We start from the raw sequence: 9,842 nt of genomic DNA, 5'->3' as shown, positions 1-9,842 counted from the left end.
TTTAATGATTTAAGAAATTCAGGCGATGGGTCATCGCAACATTCATCATCAGGAGATGGAGGGGATAGGGAAGAGGAAGAAGCAATATACTCAGAAGAATTCATTTCATTAATAACTGGGACAATTACATCAGACTTAGCTCCGACTGGAACCGACACTGCATAAGTGGAAATACCTTCTCCGACATGGAGAGAAACAGAAGGAGAAACAACTAGTGGACTGCCTACAAACTTAAAGGACTTAGGCCCAGACATGGCCGACTCTTCAGATACAAATTTCAGCTCCTCAGGGTAAACAAACTCATCCAAACAGCTCCAGTTAGGAATGACGCCCTCAGCACGATGAATCAACAAGTGGGGTGAAGGTGCCTTAGGTTCATTGGTCCCACCAATCATCATGATCTCCTCATCGAAGAGACCACTAACATCTAGGTCTTCCTCTGTGTGTCCCTGTTAGACCTGTTCAAACTGCTTCAGTGAGTAATGTTCTAACTCTGCCCAATCAATCACGCAATCAAAGAAGATCTCAAAGCCTGGTAGCCTCTCCCCTGAAAACACATCTAACCATGGTTCTGGGAATCCGCAATAGAAGAAATCCTGCCCTTCCTTGACAAAATAATCATTCAGAGTTTTGAAATAGGGAGTCATATTGACGGTCTCAGATCCATCTTCCATGTTGTTCCACTTTGAAACCTTCACTAGCCCATACTTGATAGTCTTGTTCTGCTGATAACCTGCCTCTATTGCCTTTCCTTCAGAACTTTCCCCATTGCTAAGCATATGGATGAAATTCTTCCCCTCATTCTTGTATTTCAACCCTTCATATCTCTTGCAATTTCTGTCATATTTTTTCTTCTTGGCTGCTATCTTTTCTTGGTCCTCCTCTGTCATAACATAACCAAGGCCAAAGCGTTATGTGTTCACCTTCAGAGATAAAATATCTGGGTCACCCTGTTGTCGCACCCCTAGGCCCATGCCTGGAAAATACTTCATTTTAAGAAGCATGTTGGTTACTCCGGGGTTGGTGATGTTAAACTCTGTCAAAGCAAATCTCTCTCCCGGTGAACTAGGCCCCAAAGTTGCATTGATACTGCCCAACTCAAAACCTCCCAAACGAACTTCAGATGTCTCACCATTGTTACTTTCCCCCACATCAATGGATGCCATCATGCTGACCAAGTCAGGATCTGCCAAGACAGTGATCACCTGCCCTTTGAACAAAAATTTTATCTTTTGGCGAAGGGAAGAGGAAACTGCCCCAGCGTTGTGTAACCATGGACGGCCTAAAATCATATTGAAAGACGCAGGAATATCGATAACTTGGAAGTCTACCTCGAATTCTTCCGGTCCAACTACTATCACCACAGTGAAAATTCCCAACACGCTCCTCCTGGTGTTGTCATAAGCTCGAACACATTGACTAGATGGCTTCATCTCGGCCTCATCAAATCCCAAATGTTTAAAGGTCCTGAGAGGGAAAACATTCAACGCCGACCCATTGTCTACCAATACTTGGGGAATTCGACATCCTCTGCAATCAATGGTTATGTGTAAAGCCCTTGTGTGTTTCGAACCTTCAAGAGGGAGATCGGCATCTGCAAACATCAATGAGTTCACTGTGTGCATGGCTCCTACTAGGCTTGCTAGTTGTGCCGAATCGGTCCCAATTGGAACTTGGATGCTTGCCAGAGATTTCAACACTGCTTCCCTGTGGGTAGGAGAGGCCATGAGCAAGCCCCAAATAGATATATTTGCTTGGGTCTTCTGCAACTGCCTCAATACTTGACTCTCCGGTTCAATCAACTTATTGTTCAGTCCCTGATCTTTTGGCCTTGCTGGTGGTTCTGTGAGTCCTGCTGCATTGTAGTTCTTCCCACTTCGAGTTTCTGCTATTATCTCACCCGGAATGTAGAACTCTACCTCGTCGTCAGACTCCGCAAACCTTTGCTTTGCCTGTAACCCTTCCCCAGGGATAATGATATCATAATCCTCATTAGCTTCATGTTTGACTACATTTAGTTCCAAGCCAAGGTTTGGTGTGTAAATCTCAAAATCAGATTCATCATACAAGCCATTGATCTCATCTTCCTTCAACTCTGACTCTACAGGCTCCTTCAAACTAGAAGTGACAACATCATCCAGAAGGGGGGAAGTAAACCCGCTAAGATCTCCAACGCTGGTCGCCTCTGTTTGGCTACTCTTCACTGATAGAAAACTGATAAGGGAAGTCGGGTCAAAATTTCCTAAATCTTCCTGCAAGGCGTTAACTGTTCGATGCTCAGGAAGGGGATTTGTGGCAACATTAGGTTGTTTGACCCGGATTTCAAACTTCTTTGCATCAAGCAGATCTTGGATTGCCTCCTGCAACTTGTAACATCTATCTGTTGCGTGACCTTGCTGAGAATGGTAGTCACAAAACAGGTTTCGATTGAACCAATCAGGTTTCCGCTCAGGTAATGGCCTAGGCTCTGGCTTGACTATAAGACCAGCCTGAAGCAAACGATTCAAAACTGAACTCAAAGAAGTCCCCAAGTCAGTGAACTGCCTTCGAGGTTGACGGGGAGCGGGGGTCGCATCTTGCTCAATCACAAATGGCGTTGACGGAGTAGGCAAGGCCGGCGTTGTGGGAAGAATCACCATCGTGGCATTAGACCCCGAATTCCTCTGTTGGGTAGGAGGTTTTCTGCTGCTACTAGCCTCCTTAGCAAGTTTTCTATACTTGGGGAGCTCTTCTTGGGCGAGGGCATCTTCGACCTGCTGGGCTGCCATTCTGAGTCCCTCGAATGTCAATATTGCCTGGCCAAACAACACATCCTTGTAGGGACCACACACCGACCTCATGATCATGGCAATCTGATCCCGCTCACTTGGTCGATCCCTCATCATAGATGCTTTGTCACGAAAACGCCTCAAATACTCAGTGAACCCTTCATTCGGCATTTGCCTTGTCATTTCCAATTCTCTTCTTGTTAATTCCACTTCAGTATTATAGCCATATTGTTTGGTGAAAGCTCTCATAATGTCCTCCCAAGTGCGAGAGGATGCCTTGTCTAAAGACATAAGCCAATGATGAGCCGCACCAATTAGAGAGAATTGAAAAGCTTGCCCCAACATTTCATCTGTGAACCTCTTTATCCTCAACTGTCCAATGAAAGACTTCAAGTGGGTACGGGGATCCCCAGTTCCATTGAACTTGTCACATGTCCACTTGAACCTTTCTGGCAAGATTGCCTGGGGAAAAAAGCATAGCCCCTTAGTGTCAAAAATTTAGTCTTCTGCTCCTTTCATATTCCTGATAATGTGCTCCAAACGGTTGACCTGATCCTTCAATTCCTTTTTCTCTTGATCCTCAACTGCCCTGGCGGCAGGAGCGTTGGCATAGAAGTCATACTCATCCTCGGTCGGGTAGGGAGGTTGGGGAATAAACCTAGGAGTTTGAGGGCGACTCCGTTGATCCGGAACCTCTTCCCTTGGTGCGACCATATGTGTGCGTACCACCTCCGTGAGGTTGGCTATCATTTCCTCTAGGCTGGCCATTCAACCGTCCATGTTATCCAAAGGTGGTTGTGGAGGAATTCCTACCATCGAGAACCACTGAATGATGGTCCCGAGAGGTTGCTAGGACAATCCCAACCAAGTGGGATGAACGAGAAAGGCTGATTGTGGTAAGATGTTGGCGGCACTGACTGGTACCCGAAAAGGACAAATATAGACGGTGAGATAACAACACCCAACACCCTCCTACTTGAACACAAGACTAGCCAAACATACGCAAGCAAGGACGACCGGACCAAACAAGAGTTAGCTCAAATGAGAGTGGCATCAACTTAGCGGCATACTTAAAGAAGCGTGCCTAAGTTAAAGAGACTCTCAAGTGATGGATCAGGCAAAGGTGGTTCTTGTAAGAACACTCATGTATGCGACTCTACACTGAATCAATCACCAAAAACCATGGTGGACGAATTCGAGTTCCCCGTTAACATCGAGATAGCATGTGTGAAACCTTTACCAGGTTGAGACCTATACCACATCGGACTGGTGGTGTTAGCATATAGCCACGGTACCAATCATACGGTGCAGTTGTAAGAATCAACAACTGGTGTAGTTACAAACACTAGCACCTTTAATGTTAATGATAAATCCAATCCTTCCGTTGGTGGATGGTAGATTGAGATGAGTAAAAATGACTACAAGAAGTTCCAACATGAACCGCAAACAATATTACATTAGTTGTGTTGATCCTAGTCACTGGTTCTATGTCCAAGTACATGATGCATGTTGGCTAGGCTTAGGACCGGAAAGGCTACCTCGACAGGACCGATATACCTTTCACCCGTATACACGGAATGAATCAGAGGTACGTGGTCCCTTTGATATACCAATAGGGGAATAGCTCAAGCATATCGAACTCAGAGTGTTAACCGATTTGCGTCCCTTTGGGCACACCTAAATGTGTCTGATCTCCCTCAAGCACGCAAGGTAACACTCTCGTCGATAAGTTCCGTATTCCAAACCTAAATGGTACGGTATCAAGGGGTGTGATGTAACTGGGGGCGGCCCAAACATATGTAAGGGACCCTGACAGCTACACCACAGGGGTGAATAAGGGTAAGGTATGCTGTGCTCAATGCAAGAAGTGTATGCAAGTGATGAAAAGTGAAAAATAACATGTCAATATACAACGATAAGGTACAAACAAAGCTATACAAACAATGGTCAATTAAGAGTCTGACTTCCCCAGTAGAGTCGCCACTGTAGGTACCACGGACCTCCGCTCCTGCGGGAGGATCGCCGATACGGCGCGTAACGGGTGTACACACGCTAGGGTTTGACCCTAATGAGATGAGATAGTATCCCCTGGGCATCAAAAGCAAAGGGGGGATACACGTTATGGGTAAAAAGGAGTCGCCACCTAGAAAGGGTCTAAGACCCATAAATGTCTCCCCCAATCAAGGGAGAGAGACTAATGACTCTGATGGATAAGGCTGTTTGCACCAAGGTTCTGGACAAGTGTCAAGTGATAGACTGGGAAGGTGTTAGGCACCCAGTCTGCCCGACCTTAAGGCCGGTCTCTTTTTGTTTGACCAAAGTTTGTTTGTACCCTACTAACTAGTCCTAAATCAAGGTCACTGAAAACCCTAATCTAGGTATCTAAGCATGACAGGTGAAAACCCTAAACCAAGTGTCTAAATTATGCTAGCTAGGTTATGATGCAAATGATGAAATGGTTACGCTAATAAGCTTAAATGATTTAATTAATGTATTATGAGTCTTAGATTAAGCTAATTAAATAAGCCTAAACCTAGGGTTAGTTTAGCAATTTGTGAAACCCTAAATTAAACTAATTCGATTAATTGAACCTAACCTAGATGGGTGATCAAATGAATTTGAAATCCTAAATTGAATTAATTAGAATGATTAATCCTAATCCCTAGTAATTTATGAAATAAATTATTGCAATCCTACTTAATCTAATTAAAAAGATTTATAGATTAAATGAGACCTAATTAATTTATAAAAGTGAAATGGATTAATTACATTAAATGAATGCATTTTTTCTAATCTACCTAATCTAGTGTAGGAGGATTAAACTAAACCTACAGTTTAATTAACCTAATTATGAAACCTAATTGCACTAATTATGTTTACCTTGAGCTAATCCTAAGATGAGTTAAACATTTTCAAAACCCTAGTTAAGCTAATGAGAAGAGAATCTTTTAACTAATTAATCTAATTAATTATCTTACATTAAATAACTAATTAATTGATTGATTAAAATAAACCACTAGAGGGAAAAAGATTGGTAATTACACAAGTTTAATAAATTGAATTGAATGAAGAAATCAAATGCAATGATTTAAAAAGCTAAATTAACAAACCACAATTGAATAAACAACAGTTGAAATGACTAATTACATTAACTAAGTTACTTTAATTAATCTAAATTAGTACTACACTAATGCAAGTGAATATTGGAGTACAAAAGATAGATAGTAGGAAAACCCAAATCCCCAATACGCGCCTAATGCTACGAGCCAGTTTGAGGGGCCAGCCACGCCCGTCCTAAACTAAACACGCCCTAAACTACGTCCCATACATTATTTAGAGGGAAATAAAATGAAATCATTTGATTTTTAAATTTTAAAATTAGGGGAATCCCAAACCTAAGTTCTAGGACTAGATACATTACACACCTGAAATCAAACCAAAAATGGATAAGAGAAAAATAAAATATAAAAAAAAGGGAGGGAAAGATTCCACATAGAAATGAAATAATAGGTTGTGGGCATTACAAATATGGACCATCTAATAGCAAGTTAAAGAAATAACAAAAAAAACAAGAAAATAAAATAAGAAGGAGAAGAAGAAAAAGTGAGTTGCAGGTTCGGTTACAGCAGACTTTGGAGGAAGGAAGATGAGAAGAGAAGAAGAAGAAGAAAAGAAGATAGAGGGGGGTTCGGTTGTTGTTGCAGGAGAAAAAGAAGAGAAGAGAAGAAGAAGAAGAAAAGAAGAAAGAGGGGGGTTCGGTTGCTGCCGGTTAGGGGTTGCAGCAGCAGGGAAGGAAAAGAGAAAGAAAAAGAAGAAGAAGAAGAAGAAGAAGAAGAAGAAGAAGAAGAAGAAGAAGAAGAAGAGAGGAGGATTAGGTGCAGCTGCGGTTCGGTTGCTGCCGGTTAGGGGTTGCAGCAGCAGGGAAGGAAAAGAGAAGAAAAGAAGAAGAAGAAGAAGAAGGAGGAGGAGGAATTAGCGCGGCTCGGTTGCTGCTGGTTAGGGGTTGCAGCAGTAGGGAAGGAAAAGAGAAGAAGAGAAGAAGAAGAAGAAGGAGGAGGAGGAGGAGTTAGTGCGGCTCGGTTGCTGTTGGTTAGGGGTTGCAGCAGCAGGGAAGGAAAAGAGAAGAGAAAGAAGAAGAAGAAGAAGAAGAAGAAGAGAAAGATGACGCTGCAGTTCGGTTGCAGTAGCAGGGAAGAAGAAGAGAAAGGTGTGGCTGCAGTTCGGTTGCAGCAGCAAGGAAGAAGAAGAGAAAGGTGCGGCTGGGGTTCGGTTGCAGCAGCAGGGAAGAAGAAGAGAAAGGTGCGGCTGCAGTTCGGTTGTAGCAGCAGGGAAGAAAAAGAGAAAGATGCGGCTGCGGTTCGGTTGCAGCAGGGAAGAAGAAGAAGAATTAGGTTGCATATAAGATTCTGATCTAAGGTTCCAGATTAAAATAACAAAAAACAATTTGAAAAACTAAACCAAATCAAAGGTAAACATGCTTAAAAAATAATTAAACCTAAATACCCTTAATTGGATCGGAATAAATCAATTTACATCTAATAAACCGTAGTGAACCAAATTGATACTAATTAAGCATAATTAATCTAAATAAATCAATTAGGAATTAATTTATTACATTAGATAAGCTAGTTCTAAACTGCAATTAGGAGAAGAAAAATACCTTAAGCCGGCTTTAATCAAGGAACAAGGTGAGATAACCCTTGTGCTTTGAGCCCCCAAATCGAACCAAACCGGATAAGATCTCCCAGCTCAATGAAGGATTAATGTATTAAACTTTTAAACTTGGAGAATGTTTGATTTTAGAGGGAAGAAGTTAGCCAAAACCTTAATGGGGCCATCCTCTCTCCTAAATTCTCAATTTTTCTCCTCCTCTTTGGAAGAGGGGAAGGGCCATTTTTATAGCCATGGGAATTGGGGCAATTTTCTCAAATTTCCGATGTGGGACTAAAACTATAGGGGATTGTCCAAAAGGCCTTGCTTTTGGACAAAGTGGAGCACGGCCTGTTGGAGGCCGAGGTGCAGCACAGCCTGATGGAGGCCGAGGTGCAGCACGGCCTGATGGAGGCCGAGGTGGAGCACGGCCTGATGTAGCCCGAGGTGGAGCACGGCCTAATGGAAGCCGAGGTGCAGCACAGCCTGATGTAGGCCGAGGTAGAGCACGGCCTGATGGAGGCCGAGGTGCAGCACGGCCTGATGGAGGCCGAGGTGCAGCACGGCCTGATGTAGGCCGAGGTGCAGCACGGCCTGATGTAGGCCGAGGTGGAGCACGGCCTGATGGAGGCCGAGGTGGAGCACGGCCTGATGTAGGCCGAGGTGCAGCACGGCCTGATGGAGGCCGAGTTGGAGCACGGCCTGATGTAGGCCGAGGTGCAGCACGGCCTGATGTAGGCCGAGGTGGAGCACGGCCTGACGTAGGCCGAGGTGGAGCATGGCCTGATGGAGGCCGAGGTGCAGCACGGCTTGATGTAGGCCGCGGTGGAGCACGGCCTGATGTAGGCCGAGGTGGAGCACAACATCAAATTCTAATTTTTTTGAAAAAAAAATCTCTTGAAAGTTTATAGGAAAATATGGTCATTTTCTACTCTGAGTTTGAAAATTCTCCAAGTCTAAAATATCCAACATGTAATCCTTCATATTGTCATCATTGCCGGGGGGTGACAAAATTTGGTGTCTACAGTGGGTTTCTCCCCTTTCTCTTTGGGATTTCGGCTACTTTTGTTCAATAACCTCAAAAACTCCATTTTCTTTTGATTTCTTCCAAATAAATTGAATGTAGTATGTGGGTTTGTCATTTCTTTGATGTTTTTGATCTCTAAACATCATATATGTCATCTCGATGGATTGTTTAACCCTATTTTCTCAAAATTTTGCTGTTTTAGGGTTTCTCCCATTTCCTTTTTTCTTTCTTGCACAATGTATGATTAAATGAGTTTATCTATTCACATTTGGTTGCATAATAGTAGTAGGAGTGCATCATTGTACGTATGCATCACTTTTCTCACATTGGCATGAATTTCCCCATTTCTAGGTTAGTGTTCTTGGGAAAATTTGGGGATTTCACTTATTTTCACCTCAATATGCCAAAATATACACATTCTCATGAAATTAAACCTTCCCTCATATGTTATTGCCAAATATTTCCTCCATGCTTTGGATATACTAGGATTGTGCTCCTCTCTGTGAATTTTTCCATTTCCTTCTTCTTTTGGAAATCTATCAATCGTCTTAAATTGTTGCCAACTTTGATATTTACATATCTCTATTCCTTAAATAAATGCCTCCATCTCTTGTCTTTTGTTAGTGTATTGCATCAAGCATCGAAATCTCTATAATGCTCATTTATTCACTCATCATTCTTACCATTTACCATTCACATGTAGTTTTATTATGACAATGGCATTGTACTTGTAGGGCTCTTCTCCCTCATTTGTCATTCTACATACATTGCCCATTCAATGTTGCTTAGTAGGGTGTGTCATTTTCACTAATCACCTCTTTATGACTTATTGTTTCGTTCCTTACCTTCATTCCTTGTTTTACAATTTCCTCTTAGTATCTTATCAATTTTCTCATATTTTTCTCTTCTAACTTTTGTAGGATGTCTTCCCAAAAGGAAAAGGGGCTGCCTCATCTTCTAGAAGTGGTCATACCTCTAGTAGGAGGAGGAGGGCTATTGCCACTAGTTCTTCTACCCCTCAAGCCCGACCTGTCCGAAACCTTTCTAAGGACCTAGAGGATTATGATGATGACATCTTTCATAGCCTTGAGGCTTCACTCTCTTGGAGCACCTTCTCTAAAAGACCCATTCTGATGGAGAAGTCAGTGGTGATGGAGGACTTTACTCGAATTCAGTTGCTCAAGAGGTTTATAGCCCTTGGTTTGGAGGCCATGTTATCTGTCGACCGCCAATGCTACCCAACCTAATCCAGTTATTTTATTGCAACCTTGAGGTGGTGTATGACAATAGAATGTATTACCTCACCAACCATATGAAGGGTCATGACATCAGGCTATCGATCGACTTGTTGGTGAGGATTTTGGTCATCTCCATGGAGGGTACTTGGTACTGCTGCC

General features: G+C 42.8%; 1 protein-coding gene across 1 annotated transcript; it reads right to left on the bottom strand.

Annotated features, from left to right (window-relative positions):
* Nucleotides 1–452: 452 nt before the first annotated feature.
* LOC122077505 lies at nucleotides 453–3,536 on the bottom strand. The gene is made up of 3 exons (XM_042643458.1): nucleotides 3,318–3,536; nucleotides 977–3,230; nucleotides 453–883 (listed from the first exon to the last, which is right to left on the bottom strand). The coding sequence occupies exons 1-3, from the start codon at nucleotides 3,534–3,536 to the stop codon at nucleotides 453–455; spliced, it is 2,904 nt and encodes a 967-aa protein (XP_042499392.1).
* Nucleotides 3,537–9,842: the final 6,306 nt, after the last annotated feature.

This window comes from Macadamia integrifolia, chromosome 4 (genome assembly GCF_013358625.1).
Source record: "Macadamia integrifolia cultivar HAES 741 chromosome 4, SCU_Mint_v3, whole genome shotgun sequence".
Classification (NCBI taxonomy): domain Eukaryota; kingdom Viridiplantae; phylum Streptophyta; class Magnoliopsida; order Proteales; family Proteaceae; genus Macadamia; species Macadamia integrifolia.
The sequence above is the reverse complement of the archived record's forward strand: the minus strand, read 5'-3'. Positions and strand labels throughout refer to the sequence as shown.

What these genes read in the sequence shown, in the direction of transcription:
- LOC122077505 (XM_042643458.1), bottom strand. Translation starts at nt 3,536, where the DNA reads ATGGCCAGCCTAGAGGAAATGATAGCCAACCTCACGGAGGTGGTACGC. An exon ending in AAAAGGAATTGAAGGATCAG is followed by an intron (nt 3,231 to 3,317) that starts GTCAACCGTTTG and finishes TTTTTTCCCCAG; the next exon opens with GCAATCTTGCCAGAAAGGTT. An exon ending in TAAAATGAAGTATTTTCCAG is followed by an intron (nt 884 to 976) that starts GCATGGGCCTAG and finishes ATGTTATGACAG; the next exon opens with AGGAGGACCAAGAAAAGATA.